The 13,653-nt window shown below is 34.9% G+C and overlaps 2 protein-coding genes across 6 annotated transcripts; one reads left to right on the top strand and one right to left on the bottom strand.

Annotated features, from left to right (window-relative positions):
- Positions 1–620: 620 nt before the first annotated feature.
- On the top strand, positions 621–4,977 carry LOC111274951 (putative alpha,alpha-trehalose-phosphate synthase [UDP-forming] 7). The gene is made up of 4 exons (XM_022860001.2): positions 621–807; positions 1,057–3,168; positions 3,263–3,536; positions 4,040–4,977. The coding sequence occupies exons 2-4, from the start codon at positions 1,181–1,183 to the stop codon at positions 4,349–4,351; spliced, it is 2,574 nt and encodes an 857-aa protein (XP_022715736.2). The 5' UTR covers positions 621–807; positions 1,057–1,180; the 3' UTR covers positions 4,352–4,977.
- A 2,170-nt stretch (positions 4,978–7,147) lies between these two features.
- LOC111318688 (protein GRAVITROPIC IN THE LIGHT 1-like) lies at positions 7,148–10,137 on the bottom strand. 5 transcript variants are annotated; one of them, XM_089755931.1, is made up of 3 exons: positions 8,566–10,020; positions 8,380–8,444; positions 7,148–7,589 (listed from the first exon to the last, which is right to left on the bottom strand). In XM_089755931.1, exons 1-2 carry the CDS (start codon positions 9,778–9,780, stop codon positions 8,421–8,423), a joined length of 1,239 nt encoding a protein of 412 aa, XP_089612057.1. In that variant the 5' UTR covers positions 9,781–10,020; the 3' UTR covers positions 7,148–7,589; positions 8,380–8,420. The 5 variants fall into 5 exon arrangements, with proteins under 5 accessions (XP_089612057.1, XP_089612058.1, XP_089612055.1 ...); XM_089755932.1 differs by having other exon boundaries at positions 7,148–7,586; XM_089755929.1 differs by having other exon boundaries at positions 7,150–7,589; positions 8,380–10,018.
- Between the last annotated feature and the right edge of the window lie 3,516 nt (positions 10,138–13,653).

Genomic DNA, 13,653 nt, shown 5'->3' with positions numbered 1-13,653 from the left:
AAATAATATTAACAAATTGATACATATCCTATTTCTATTTTCATTTAATTTTTTGTATTTTAAAAATATATTTTAAAAAATATATATCATACTTTTAATTTTATTTGTGAATTTTAAAAATTTTACTATAATGTATTTGATAAGATTTTTTTAAATTTTATTTGATTCAACCTTTTATTATTTATTTTTTTAATTTGAAAGTTAAAAACAATGAAATTAATGAAATGTTCTCAAAACATTATTAAAATATTATTACATATTTCGTTACTATTTATTAAATGTCTTAATTAATAAAAAAAGTGATAATATTCTAAAACTTTACATCATGATCTACTTGTAACGTGTAAACGTACCCAAATTGTCTTACACAACTTGAGATAAAATGGAATTTGGAATGTAAGGGGCCCGCGAAACCCATTTTGGGGTTAGCCGGCAGCTTGCTCAGCCAGTTAATCTTCAAAGAACGGCTAAGATTAATTTATGTAAAATCGAACGGCTAACATTCCCTGGCGGCACCAGCCGCTTTTCCACAAACGGCATTACAATAGCACCAACATTTGCAGATTGCAAGAGAGAGAAAAAGGAAAACAATATAAAAAAAAAAAAAAACAAAACAAAACGGAAAAGAGGTATTTGTAAATGTGGCTCTTTGAGATAAAGAGTGGACCAAAACAAACCCAAAACAAAACCTAGATTTCTTCCTTCACAAAAAGAAAACCTTCTATAAGATTTTCCATTTTTATCTCAATTTTTCATATTTGGATCCAGAGGGTTCCCGTTAAAGACACAAACTTTGTGCTTTGAAAGGTAAGGCTAGCTTCAAAGTTTCATTTTTTTTTTTTTTATATTTACTCCCATTATTTTGGACTCATCTGGTTGAAAAAGTTTTTACTTTTTTTTTGTTTTCTTTTGATTGAATCCTGTTATGATTTTCTGTTGGGTATTTACAGTTTTTTTTCCTATTTGGGTCTAATTTATTTATGGGTTTATTTTGTTTTATCTGATTCTTGTTTATTGTTCATGTAAAGATGATGTTTTTGTTGATTCCCAATGCAGATCGTGCCAAATTCAAAGAGGATTTCTGGAAGAGAAACGAAAATCTTGAGGGGTCTTTTTTATTGTTTTGAGATCTTTGTGATTGATTCTTGTTGAGGGTAATAACTAAAAAAGAGGGTTAAAGATGATGTCGAGATCATATACAAATCTTTTAGATCTAGCGTCTGGTAATTTCCCGGTAATGGGTCAAACTCGTGAAAAGAAACAGCTGCCACGGGTAATGACCGTTCCCGGGGTTATTTCTGAGCTTGATGATGATCAGGCTAATAGTGTGACCTCAGATGTACCGTCCTCGATTATTCAGGACAGAATTATTATCGTAGCTAATCAACTCCCGGTTAAAGCTAAACGTAGACCTGATAATAAAGGTTGGAGTTTTAGTTGGGATGACGATTCATTGTTATTACAATTGAAAGATGGTTTGCCGGAAGAAATGGAGGTTTTGTATGTTGGTTCTTTGAAGGTTGATGTTGATCCCAACGAACAAGATGATGTTTCACAGCTTTTGTTGGATAGATTTAAGTGTGTCCCTGCTTTTCTGCCACCTGACATTTTGACAAAGTTCTATCATGGTTTCTGTAAACAGCATTTGTGGCCGCTTTTCCATTATATGCTTCCATTTTCAGCTAACCACGGAGGCAGGTTTGATAGGTCTTTGTGGGAAGCCTATGTTGCCGCCAATAAGATTTTCTCTCAAAGGGTGATTGAGGTTATAAACCCAGAAGATGATTATGTTTGGATCCATGACTACCATTTGATGGTGCTGCCTACATTCTTGAGGAGAAGGTTTAATAGATTGAGAATGGGTTTTTTTCTACATAGTCCATTCCCTTCATCTGAGATATACAGGACTTTGCCTGTCAGGGAAGAGATCCTAAAGGCACTCTTGAATTCGGACCTCATTGGTTTTCATACTTTTGATTATGCTCGGCATTTTCTTTCTTGTTGTAGTCGAATGTTAGGTTTAGAATATCAGTCAAAGAGGGGTTATATTGGACTGGAGTACTATGGAAGGACAATTGGCATAAAGATCATGCCTGTAGGCATACACATGGCACAGATCGAGTCTGTATTGAGACTTGCGGATAAGGAGTGGAGAGTAGGAGAGCTTAAACAACAGTTTGAAGGAAAGACTGTATTGCTTGGAGTTGATGATATGGATGTCTTTAAAGGTGTTAATTTGAAACTGTTGGCAATGGAGCAGATGTTGAATCAGCATCCGAAGTGGCAGGGAAGAGCAGTTCTGGTACAGATAGCAAACCCTGCTAGGGGAAGAGGGAAAGATCTTGAGGAGATACAGGCTGAAATACAGGCCAGCTGCAAGAGAATCAATGAGACTTTTGGACAACCTGGTTATGACCCAATTGTCTTCATTGATAGGCCAGTGTCCCTCAGTGAAAGGGTTGCATACTACACTGTAGCTGAGTGTGTCGTAGTCACAGCTGTGAGGGATGGGATGAATCTTACTCCTTATGAGTACATCGTGTGCCGACAGGGAGTGTCTGAATCAGAGTCTTCCTCAGAATCAAGTGGGCCTAAGAAGAGCATGCTAGTCGTATCAGAATTCATTGGTTGCTCTCCTTCACTCAGTGGTGCAATTCGCATAAATCCTTGGAATATTGAAGCAACTGCTGAGGCAATGAATGAGGCAATCTCAATGGCTGATGGTGAGAAGCAGTTGCGCCATGAGAAGCATTATAGGTATGTTAGCTCACATGATGTGGCATTCTGGTCTCGAAGCTTCTTCCAGGATATGGAAAGGACATGTAAAGACCATTTCAGAAGACGTTGTTGGGGAATTGGTTTGAGCTTTGGATTCAGAGTTGTAGCTCTTGATCCTAACTTCAGAAAGTTGTCTATTGATCATATTGTATCTGTGTATCTAAGGTCCAAAAGCAGGGCTATACTATTGGACTATGATGGAACAGTAATGCCTCAAACATCACATAACAAGACCCCAAGTACAGAGGTTATCTCGATCATAAACACACTCTCTGGTGATAGCAAGAATACTGTCTTTGTTGTAAGTGGAAGAGGAAGAGATAGTTTAGGGAAGTGGTTTTCTCCATGTAAGAAACTTGGAATTGCTGCTGAACATGGTTATTTCATGAGGTATGTTTATCTTCTTCTTCTTCTTCTTCTTCTTCTTCTCCCATTTAGTGCTTCTTTAATAGGTGCACCTACTTCAAACTTGTGGATTTTTCAGGTGGTCTAGTAATGATGAGTGGGAAGTTTGTGGGCAGAATAGTGAATTTGGGTGGAAGGAAATAGCTGAGCCTGTTATGAAATTGTATACAGAGGCTACTGATGGCTCCTCTATTGAATCCAAGGAGAGTGCCTTGGTCTGGCACCATCGAGATGCAGACCCAGGCTTTGGGTCTAGCCAGGCTAAGGAGATGTTAGACCATCTTGAGAGTGTATTAGCAAATGAACCAGTTGCTGTGAAAAGTGGCCAGTTTATCGTTGAAGTGAAACCTCAGGTATCTACATAACTTTGGTTTTGACTATCTGTCTTCATAAATGCATTATCCTGTCTTTAATGTATTTTCAGATAATCTTCTTCTACACAATACATTCAAATTGGTTTGACATGTTGCAAACTAATTTCTTCTTTCCTTTATTCGTAATTCCAACATTTTGAAGTATGCTTAATGATTATGAAAATATTAGCTTTAATATTGTTTTTCAACTTTCTCTTTTGATGGAAATGTAACAGATTACTTTGCCTTACTCCTGAGCTTAGGCAGTAACTTAGTTACTTCTTAGGTTACTTTGATGGCAGTATTTTACAATAAGAGGAAATTGTACATCTGTTCCAATTAGGCTAAAAAAAGCATAAAAATAGAAATAAAATAAGTAAATCTCCTGAATATAAAGCCATTAGTTTTGGGGTACTATTAGTTGGTTATTTGTGATTCAATGACACTGATTTTGTTGATTGGATGAATGCATGATGTTAATTAACTTTTTAATTTGCCTCTAGGGAGTCAGTAAAGGTGTGGTCGCTGAAAAGATCTTCACAACCATGGCCGAGGGTGGAAGACAGGCTGATTTTGTTCTTTGCATTGGCGATGACAGATCTGATGAGGAGATGTTTGAGATCATCAGTAGTGCAATTTCGAATGATGTCCTCTCCTCTAGTACATCTGTTTTTGCCTGCACAGTTGGTCAGAAACCTAGCAAAGCCAAGTATTATTTGGATGACCCAGCTGAGGTTGTAAACATGCTCGAAGCTCTTGCAGAAGCTTCAGACCCTGAACCCTTCTCAGATACTGGATCAGAAGGCTCCCTTTGAAATATCTTCCATGGCTTTATGTAAAATTTTGGGCCTGTTATCCTTTTGGCTGGTAGGGATGAATGCCATACCTGATCTGTGATGAAGGTAGATACCATTTTATGCCTGGTTTGGAAGTTGTCCGTTGAAAAGGACATTCTGTGGCCTTCTGTCTGATTATTTGGCCATTGAGACATATAGACGTGTAGAATTTTTCACATGAACTCTGAAAGGGAATAGTTAAAGAGGACATGCTGGGTTGATTCGTGGAGAGAGACTTGGAAGTGAAAGAAATCCATCAAATAACCCTTTAACAATCACATGCATGAGAACGGTTACCAAGCCTTCCTTTGTGTAGTCATAACATCAGTTGGTGTAGATGGTGTGTATTCAGTTGCAGTACAACCAGATAAGAATATCATTAATTCCGCAAAGATCAAGTTCTTCTGGTGGTGGTTACACTAGCAGGTGGTGTCAGCTGGTTCAAAAGTCGTCCTGTTGAATGAACATATATAATTTTCATTTCTCCCCCATTTATTTTTTTTAAGTGAGTTTGTTTTTTTTTTTTTAATCCTTTCCATTGGATCCATTCCTTCTCATTTATTGAATCTGTAAATTTTATAGAAACATTGCAACTAGTTTTTCAATGCTTTCATTCCATTGGAAACTGACTGTTGGATGCAGAGAGGGATTTACAACGGCTGAAGACCTTGAAACTTGTTGGTAGAATTATGTAAATACCACAAGTTCTTTAAGAAATGTTTTAATTTTGCTTCGCCTGGATTCAGTTGGTATTCCATGTTAAACTTAACAACGTTGTACGTTCTTCTTCAACTTAAACGGTTAACAAAAACAAATTTCGTTTAGTGGGTATACCAGGGTTCTTACAAACTTGATTGCTGATAAATCAATAGATGAAGTTTTCACTGTTCAATTAAAATATGAATTGAAATCAGAAGTGGAAACTATTAAGTAGGATTAAATCGTTCAATCAAAAATAAAACAATCTTGGAAGTGGAGGAACAAATTTGTTTTTGAAAATGGTTTTCCCCGGCCATCTAATGTTTTTCAAACAATCCTGGCCTCTATTAGGGGTTTCATGAGTTACAAAGCCATTAATCATTGTTCTTTCCCTAAGCAGATTCGTTATATTGCTTGGTAGCGACCTTCGATGGGCGTTGTTAAACTAAATGTGGATGCTGCCGCTAAAACGACTCTGGATCTATTATCTGCAGGAGGTTTATGCAGGGACAGTCGAGGTGGTTGGCTTTTTGGGTTCACCAGGAGATTCGACCGTGGCTCTATTATTAAAGCAGAACTTGGTTGTAGGAATATAATCATTGAATTTGATTCAATGTTAGCAGTTCAGAAAATATTGTAATCACTAAATGACGAAGACCCACTCCATCAAGTGATTCATAAGCGTCAAAGTTTTTTGAAACGTGTCTAGAGAAGCAAATTTTTGAACTGATTTTTTTAGTTTGGCTGAAGACAGGGAATTTGAAATTTAGTTGCTTCATTTTTTTCCAGATGATTTAATTTAGTTTTTACATGATGATCTTATAAATTTGCCTAGACCACGAGCCTCTGTAATGTAAAGTGGGTAACCACTCTTTCAGTAAAAAAATAATAATAAAACACGCATGAAAACTCAGTCATGTAAATACTTTGTTCTTAAATTTTAGGAGATGCCAAGACCCTGAGAACATCGGGAAGCACCGAGGACCACCCCATTGTGCCAGACAGAAATTTGATAGGTCAATAACGTGATGATTGATGCGCCCATCTTCGGCTCTCAAGGCCCAAAGCTTCCAGGCCATTATGGAGATTTTTAATTTTTAGGCCTTAATCTGCTGCAGGTTGCTGACGGGCACATCGGGCAGAGTCTAGAATTCTAATACTAGACTCAATGAATAATGTCTTACAAAGGAAAATACATTTTTGGCTGTTGCACAAGTTCCCTTGTCTTTTTATTTTGGTGAGACGAGTTATCTGAAGAATCGTGTTTCCAACATAATTATACCAAAACTAAAAGATACATGTTTCTCCATCGATGTGAACTAAGGCAAAAGGGGGTCCAATCTCAAACGGAGATGGGTCCCTGGGGCTGGCCCAGTGGCCCAACAAATGAAGTGACATGAAACTGCCAAAACAGCTTGGCAGCTTGGCCTCATAGATGCCGGCCTATAATCTACAAGTGCCAAAATTCATTTTCTATATTTGGAGTCAATCAACAATTACTATTTATTTCTTGATTACAGCCAGACCGAAACTGTCACACTGGCCTACGGCATTTAAGAAGAAATCAGAAGTTTTAAGACATTGTCTTATTTAACCTTCATCTCATATTCCTTTGTTTGCATCTTCATTTTGCTCCGGTTTAGTTTTTTTTCCTTGGATCCTGATTATCACATGGCTTACAGTTCCCTGAAGTTTAGAAACAAGTTATCTCCTTGGATGCTTTGATATATAACAGCTCGTTAATTAGACAAAGTCTGATGGATTATACTTACTACAACCATTGTTGTATTTTACAAGAATATGTGTCGTCTTGTTAATTTATTAATAGAATTTAAAAATTATATTAAAATTGAATGAGATATTTTTCGGTTATACATAAGAAAGTAACAGCATTTTTCATTTTAACAACGAAGGTTTCTTTCTTTTTTTCTTTTCTTTTAAATTATTTGGAAGTTCTCTAAAGTGCTTAATGGTGCTAGCATTTGCTGAAACTGTCCTGACATTTAGATTATGTTTAACTATCGAATCAATATGAGAATAATCAACAGCTGTACTGACTATTGAAGTGAAGAAAGGGTACAAATTGAAGGATGTTGAATGAATTAATTACTAGTAATCATGTCCTCTCCTGCAAAGACATATTCAATAAGCATAAAACGATGAAATCTTGTTTCCTGCAAACAATTATTGTAGTATGGTTGTCTCGAAAACCAAAATCCAAAATTATATATGTCAGTTTAAGGACTCTATCGTTCATGTCTGGATGCACACAAACCATAGCTAAAATGTTACATCAGAATCTGGTAAATTTTTCATAGCAGGGCCCGTGAACCATTGCTCAGTTTTTGTACATAAAGCCGAAACGCGGTTTCCTAAGAGATCATGGCATTTCATGGCTGCTAAGTATTCAGTTTTTGGCCCAACATCGTTTCACCACAACAAGAACAACTAACCAAAACAACTACAACCAGTCTCAGTTTTTTCCTTTGCCCCTGATTTTTTCTCATCAGCCTAGCTGCTGAAAAGAGAGCACCAAAAGTCAAATTTGTTCATTTAAGAAAACAGAGGTTTACGTCAAAATAAGACATTTGATGTGAAATTTTGCCTTAATCAGGATTAAGGAGACAGTAAATAACCCAAAAGCTGAACTGTCATTTCCCAATCTTAGGAATATGAATATGTAAATACATTGACAGATATATATTAAATATTGGGATTGTTCATGCATTACAGCAAAGGCTATCATAGCCTTCATATTTGTTTTAAAAATATTTATCCAATGCAACTTGCAATTCATGTCTCTGATTTTTTGGGCATATTAACATTACAAAATTGCATTATATATTACTATTACAACATTATACTAACAGAGAACTTTTTTTTTTTTTTCCTTCCATAACATTTTCTCTTTATCATAAAACTAATTGTTTTAAATAAAAAGAAAAAGAAAGAACCTACTCCCCCACAACCGAGCTGCACCTTCTCTTTCTCTTTGGTCCAGTTTGGGCTGTGGGCCCAGATGCTATAGCTAATAGCCACTGCTAATCCACAGACCAAAATTCACGCGCCACTTTCACGCGCTGCTTTGTCTTCCCTATAACGTTGGAGAAAACTGCACTTCTCAAGTGGAAACTTAACTTAAAACCCACAAACCCCACTTGAAAATAGCACTAAGCTCCCTCACCTCATCCCTAGCGGCGCGTGAACCGGCATGAGCGTGGATAACACCTCCCCATCATGTTTCATCTAGTGATGGAGTACTATACATTAATTATCTAAAAGAAAAAAAACAGAGATCAACGACTCACCGGAGGAGTAATCAACGGAGACAAATAAACTTGGCTTTGTATTACAGTTTTACCAATCTTGAACCCTGGAACCACCGTGAAACTGACTCTAATATCAACATTTGCATCGTTGATTTCACTGGAAATGAGTGATTCTTCACTCACATTTTCCATGTAAACATCAGAGAATCTAGAATCTTGCTTTACCTGAAAGACTGAAACTTGTTCATGCATTGAGAATCCCAAGCAATGCAAGAGCCAAAAGCGCCTACACATCTCTGAAAAAGCTGTGAAAAATGCTGTATCCGGGAACCCACCAGCGGTAATTAGCTTCCTTTGGCTCAAGTTTCCAAAAAATGAACATTCCATTTTTGCATGGACCAGGTTGAGGTACTTGGTTCTGGTGAATTTAGCAAAAGAAGAGTTCGGATTTTGAATCAAAAAGGATTTTGGAAGTGCAGATTTCAAGTTCTTGAATCTGTTGAAATACTGCTCGGGGTCGAGCTTTTTTGAGGAAGAATCTTTTGTGAGCCCAAAATCATGGGAGTCGAAGCCTTCTAACATTGTTTTACACACAAAAGATTCAAATACAAAGCACCTGTGGCTTTGTTTTGCAAAAACAGCTCCGGGTTCGATGGTTTTAGCAGCTGCATCAAGATCCCATTTTCCTAACTCCATTTCCTTGATCATCATTTTCACAAAACTGCGAACAGATCTCAAAGTACAGTGTAAAACTTGCAGAAAATGACTTGGATTCAACGTTGTAAACTGGATATTATCAAACATTGACAGAGGCCCACTCGCGTTTAGTTTCTTCTCTAAAGACTTGTTAAAAGCAGTGCAATCTTCAAGCTGCTTATGGAGTAAAGCAATGTCTGAATCTTTTTCTTCAACATCAGATTCCAACTTCTTGATTGTGATCTCGTAAGTTCGCATCAAGCTTTGCTGTTCCTGAATCTCCGCAAGCATCATAGTAACTTGAGGTGAAAGATCAAGCTCCTTCTTTAAAAACTTGCGCTTTAGCTCTGAAAGAGTTCTGAGTTCTTCCACAACAGCTTGATCAGCAGCCTGAATAGCATCACTGTTATAAGGATGTTGAGCCATCTGTAGCTCAGCATAAGCAGCTTTGATAGAAGTAACACTAGCAAAAACCTTGGCAACCAGGGCTTCCAAAACAGCTTTTTGCCTAACCTTTGAGTCCCCATGTTTGTCAGCTGCATGGGAAGAAGTTTTGTGATCTGAGGCTGAATCATCATGTGGGATTTTATGTTGGGATGTGAGGACACAGATTCCAATCCCATTGCTTGATGCAATTTTGGTTGCGGTTCTTAGGTTGATTACTTTTTGGAAAGTTCTTGCTAGCCTGCTCTTATGGTTGCCACTGTTGTTGTTGAAAGCTGATTTGGGATTGATTGTTTCCATTTTGGAGAGATGAAATTAGAAGGAATTGGTGGGAGTGAAAATGGTTTGGGGCATGAAAAGAAAGGGCAAGATTATGGGTTATTGTGACCCCTCCAAAAGAAAATAAAGTGAATGTGATATGTTAGAAAAGCAACAAATAGAACAAATTTGGCTATCAGATTGAAGCCGGAGGTGGTGGGCTTGACAAAAATGATAAAAGTAGGATTTAAAGCTTGGGGAAAAAATATAAAGATGTAGAGGCCACGGGTTTTTCTTTCTTTTACTCCTTCAGGTTAACAGGGGATTATAGTAAACTAGTTTCCATTTTCATTTTTCACCGAAAACCAGTACATTGCATAACGTTATCGTTTTCATTTACATTTCATTTAAACACATCTTGGATTCTTTGATTTTAAGAACGGACAGCTTTATAAAACAATGAAACATCATGTTTTCATGGATTCTTTGATTTTATAACAGCTTATAGAAACAATGAAATATATGTTTTTTCCTTTATAGTTAAATTGTAGAGATTAAATATTGATAATTAAAATAAAAAAATTTAATAACTGTTCATGAAATATCAAATATTTTAGTATAAAAAGAACTGAATATGCGAATCTTCAACCTTAATACTCTTCAGGAGAGTAACAAATCTTAGATTAAATCTTCAAATACTTAAATTTCAAAGTTTTCGTTTCTAGATCTTAATAGATAATGGTTAATATATAGTAGTAGAAGAGATGATGATTGCAAGTAGGGTCAGCTTGCAAGGAAGATCAATGGTTGATGGAGCCTACGAGTTTGAAGCATTGGGCAGAAATGGAGGTGTTGTAGTGTTTGACTGCAGGCCAAATTGACCATGGCTAGGAATTAGTAGTGTATAATTCTCAGAATGCAAAGCGGGAAAAACTTTGTGAATTTGTCCAACTAAATTTTAATTTTGCTAATCAGGTGCGGTGCCAAAGAAAGAGATACTTGAAATATTTTATTCAGCTGATATACGAAAGCGTATTTCAAATGAAATTGAAATTACATACTTATGTCACTTCGATCGTGTGCAAGTTTCAATATGTGAAATATAGTTAAATTGGTGAACGATGGTTAACAGAAGTGATAAAAGATGAATATTAAAATTAATAATAAAATACGAATTAAAAACTAAGACATCTTAAGAATAAATTGCTATTTTATATATATATATATTTAGACTTTTTAATATTCGAAAGTTATTTTGAGTTTTGATTAATCTGAAATCGAATCGGATCGAATCTTATAAGAGAAATAAATTTTTTTAAGTTTATTTTTTTATTCACAAAAACTCAAAATTAAAATTTTATTTTTTAAAAAATCAAATTTTTTATTACTTGGACCAATAAAATCTAATTAAAATTATATTTATTATTAAATTAAGTAAATCATTAATTTTTTTTTTATTATTTAGATTGAATTAAACATAAGATCTATTAAATGACAAATGCCATTTCAGTTATCGGCTTTAAGTAATCCAGCTGTCCCCTTAAATTTGCTTGGAGACAGCTTTAATATATTTGTTTTGAGAGTGAGTGGAGTCATCAACATTTCAGGCAGCAGTCAGTCAGCTTTGTCCATTGGGCATTGAACAAAATCAAAAAGTTACAGGATGCATGTGTTTCTCGGTGGGTCCCCAACTGAACTGAAATGTAAGGGTGAGAAGAAGAAAGTAAAAAAGTAGGAGTCCCCTCAGCCTCAGCCAGCCTCATCCTCAGAGAGTACTATTCACTTTCGGACTTTCTCAAATATGGACCAGTTCACTGCTGCGGTCCTCCATGGGCTTACCATGTTGAGGGTCAGCATGTTTGATTCTGTACAGTGCCAAATGACTGTCACCCAAAATTTTTTCTTGCAGTTTCTTTGTATTTTGTTGAAGGTTTACATTTTGAAGAATATCCACAAGAATATACCAAAGACAAACTAATCATAATTTAGGAGCGAAACAAACAATTAGTATAAACAAGTTTTTTCAACAACAAAAATCGTAATTAAAAAATAAAAAAAATGTTGTAAATGTTGTTAAAAAATATAGACAATAATTTACCAAAGACAAACTAAAGATTATTTACTAGCCAAACAAACAATTAGTATTAATATGTTTTTTTTTTAAAAAGAGGTAGTAACTTAAAATTAAAAAAAAATTACAAATGTTAAATTTTAAATTTTAAATTTATCGAATATTTTTTTTAGAATAATTATATAAATTAATTAAAATAAATTTTGAATTATAATAAACTAAATAAGTCGTATGTTGGTATTTATGCAATACAGAAGACAATGTCAATCCTTGTGTTATGTTGGATGAGGAAACCACAAGGAAACTCATTAAAGATGGCATGAATGATTCAGACATTGCCAATTTGCCAGAGCTCCGTTGCATTTCTTGGTCTTAAATTTATCTTCAGGATACCTTGAATTTTCATTTTTCAAACAATGGAAGCTTCAGCCTTGTTTGGGAGTATCATATGAAAAGAAGCTGGCACTTTAGAAAAAGAATTCACCCCATCTGACAGTCTCTGACTTTAAGTCAAATTTCTTCAATGCCAAAATGATTTTGAGTATTTAAAACGTTGCCTTCTGATTCAGTATTTGTTAAAAAAAAAAAAAGACTGAGGGCAGATTTTTAATTCAATAAAAAGAGCCGAAGAAAATGATCCAAAAAGTCATGGCCGAAAGAAGATAGCGACTGTAATGTCCACACATAACCAGCTAGCAAGTTATTGAGAATTGAAATGTGGACCTGAATAAACTTTTAGAAACATATTACAAGTGTAATTAAATTATGAAAGCTGATGCAAATACAACCAAGTACTATACTTGGTACTTTTTGGTGAGATAAATCTAGAGACATAACGAGGCAACCAGCTCAATCAATTGAGCAACCCATCCTTGACTACTATTATTTTACTTTATTTTATTTAGCTGTGGGCTATATCTAAAACAGAATCATACATTTAATAAAAAATAATATAAAAGTCATAGTGATAAGTAAAAAAATTAATGTTGGGAGGAAAGGTGTTGGCTCTTTTAAGATGGTACTTCAAATTGTGCGAAACAGAACAAACTAGGATTAAAATTCTGTGGGCTTGTGAGAAATCATTGAATAGGTGAAATACCTAAGGGAAGCCGTGAATGTCAAGAAACAATCGATCAAATTATGGTTAAACACATCATTCTTTTTTGTTTGTGTTTGGAATTTGTCTAAGAAGCCAAAGCTATGATATTCATAATCTTAACCCTAATTTCACTATTTGGTTGGGTCTTCATGGGCAAGTGGGGGACCAACTAGGTCAATCATGTATTCGACATTGTTCAACAGCACGCCAAAAAGTGCTAGGTAATAAATAAATTACAAGTACTAATTTAGGAAATTAAGGTTGGCGAAGACCTCGTAATGGTAGAAAAGTTATCAAATGAATTAGTGGAGATTTGGATTTTATTGTAATTTTAGTTTGGTCTAGTTGAATTTATTATAAATTATAATGAGATTTATTCAATATAAATTTTTTTATAAATATATTTTTATAAATTTTTTTATAAATTTATAATATTTTTTTCAATTATAACTATAATAATTTTTTAATTATAATTAAAATAATAATTATTATTATTTTTAATCTCATTATAAACCCTAAGTGATATGGTCAGCGGCCAAATACAAATACTTTTTCTAGTCTACAACATCATTAGCAGAGACAGTAGGGCAAAGCTCAAGTTCATAGTGAAAACGGGGTCTTCCAATTGGATATGGATTCATCTTTTTCAAAGTCCGTAATGATTTTTAAATTGAAAATCGATTTTTTGAAAAAAAAAAAATTGAATTCAGACTCTTTGAGTAACGTAATTTATCGTTAATCCAAA

Source organism: Durio zibethinus, chromosome 26 (assembly GCF_047325235.1).
Source record: "Durio zibethinus cultivar Kanyao isolate XHJ-2024 chromosome 26, ASM4732523v1, whole genome shotgun sequence".
NCBI lineage: Eukaryota > Viridiplantae > Streptophyta > Magnoliopsida > Malvales > Malvaceae > Durio > Durio zibethinus.
The sequence above is the reverse complement of the archived record's forward strand: the minus strand, read 5'-3'. Positions and strand labels throughout refer to the sequence as shown.

Coding starts and splice junctions, on each gene's coding strand:
- LOC111318688 (XM_022921563.2), bottom strand. CDS start 9,780: ATGGAAACAATCAATCCCAAATCAGCTTTCAACAACAACAGTGGCAAC.
- LOC111274951 (XM_022860001.2), top strand. CDS start 1,181: ATGATGTCGAGATCATATACAAATCTTTTAGATCTAGCGTCTGGTAAT. Junction 3,169..3,262: donor GAACATGGTTATTTCATGAG/GTATGTTTATCT, acceptor TGGATTTTTCAG/GTGGTCTAGTAATGATGAGT. Junction 3,537..4,039: donor TCGTTGAAGTGAAACCTCAG/GTATCTACATAA, acceptor ATTTGCCTCTAG/GGAGTCAGTAAAGGTGTGGT.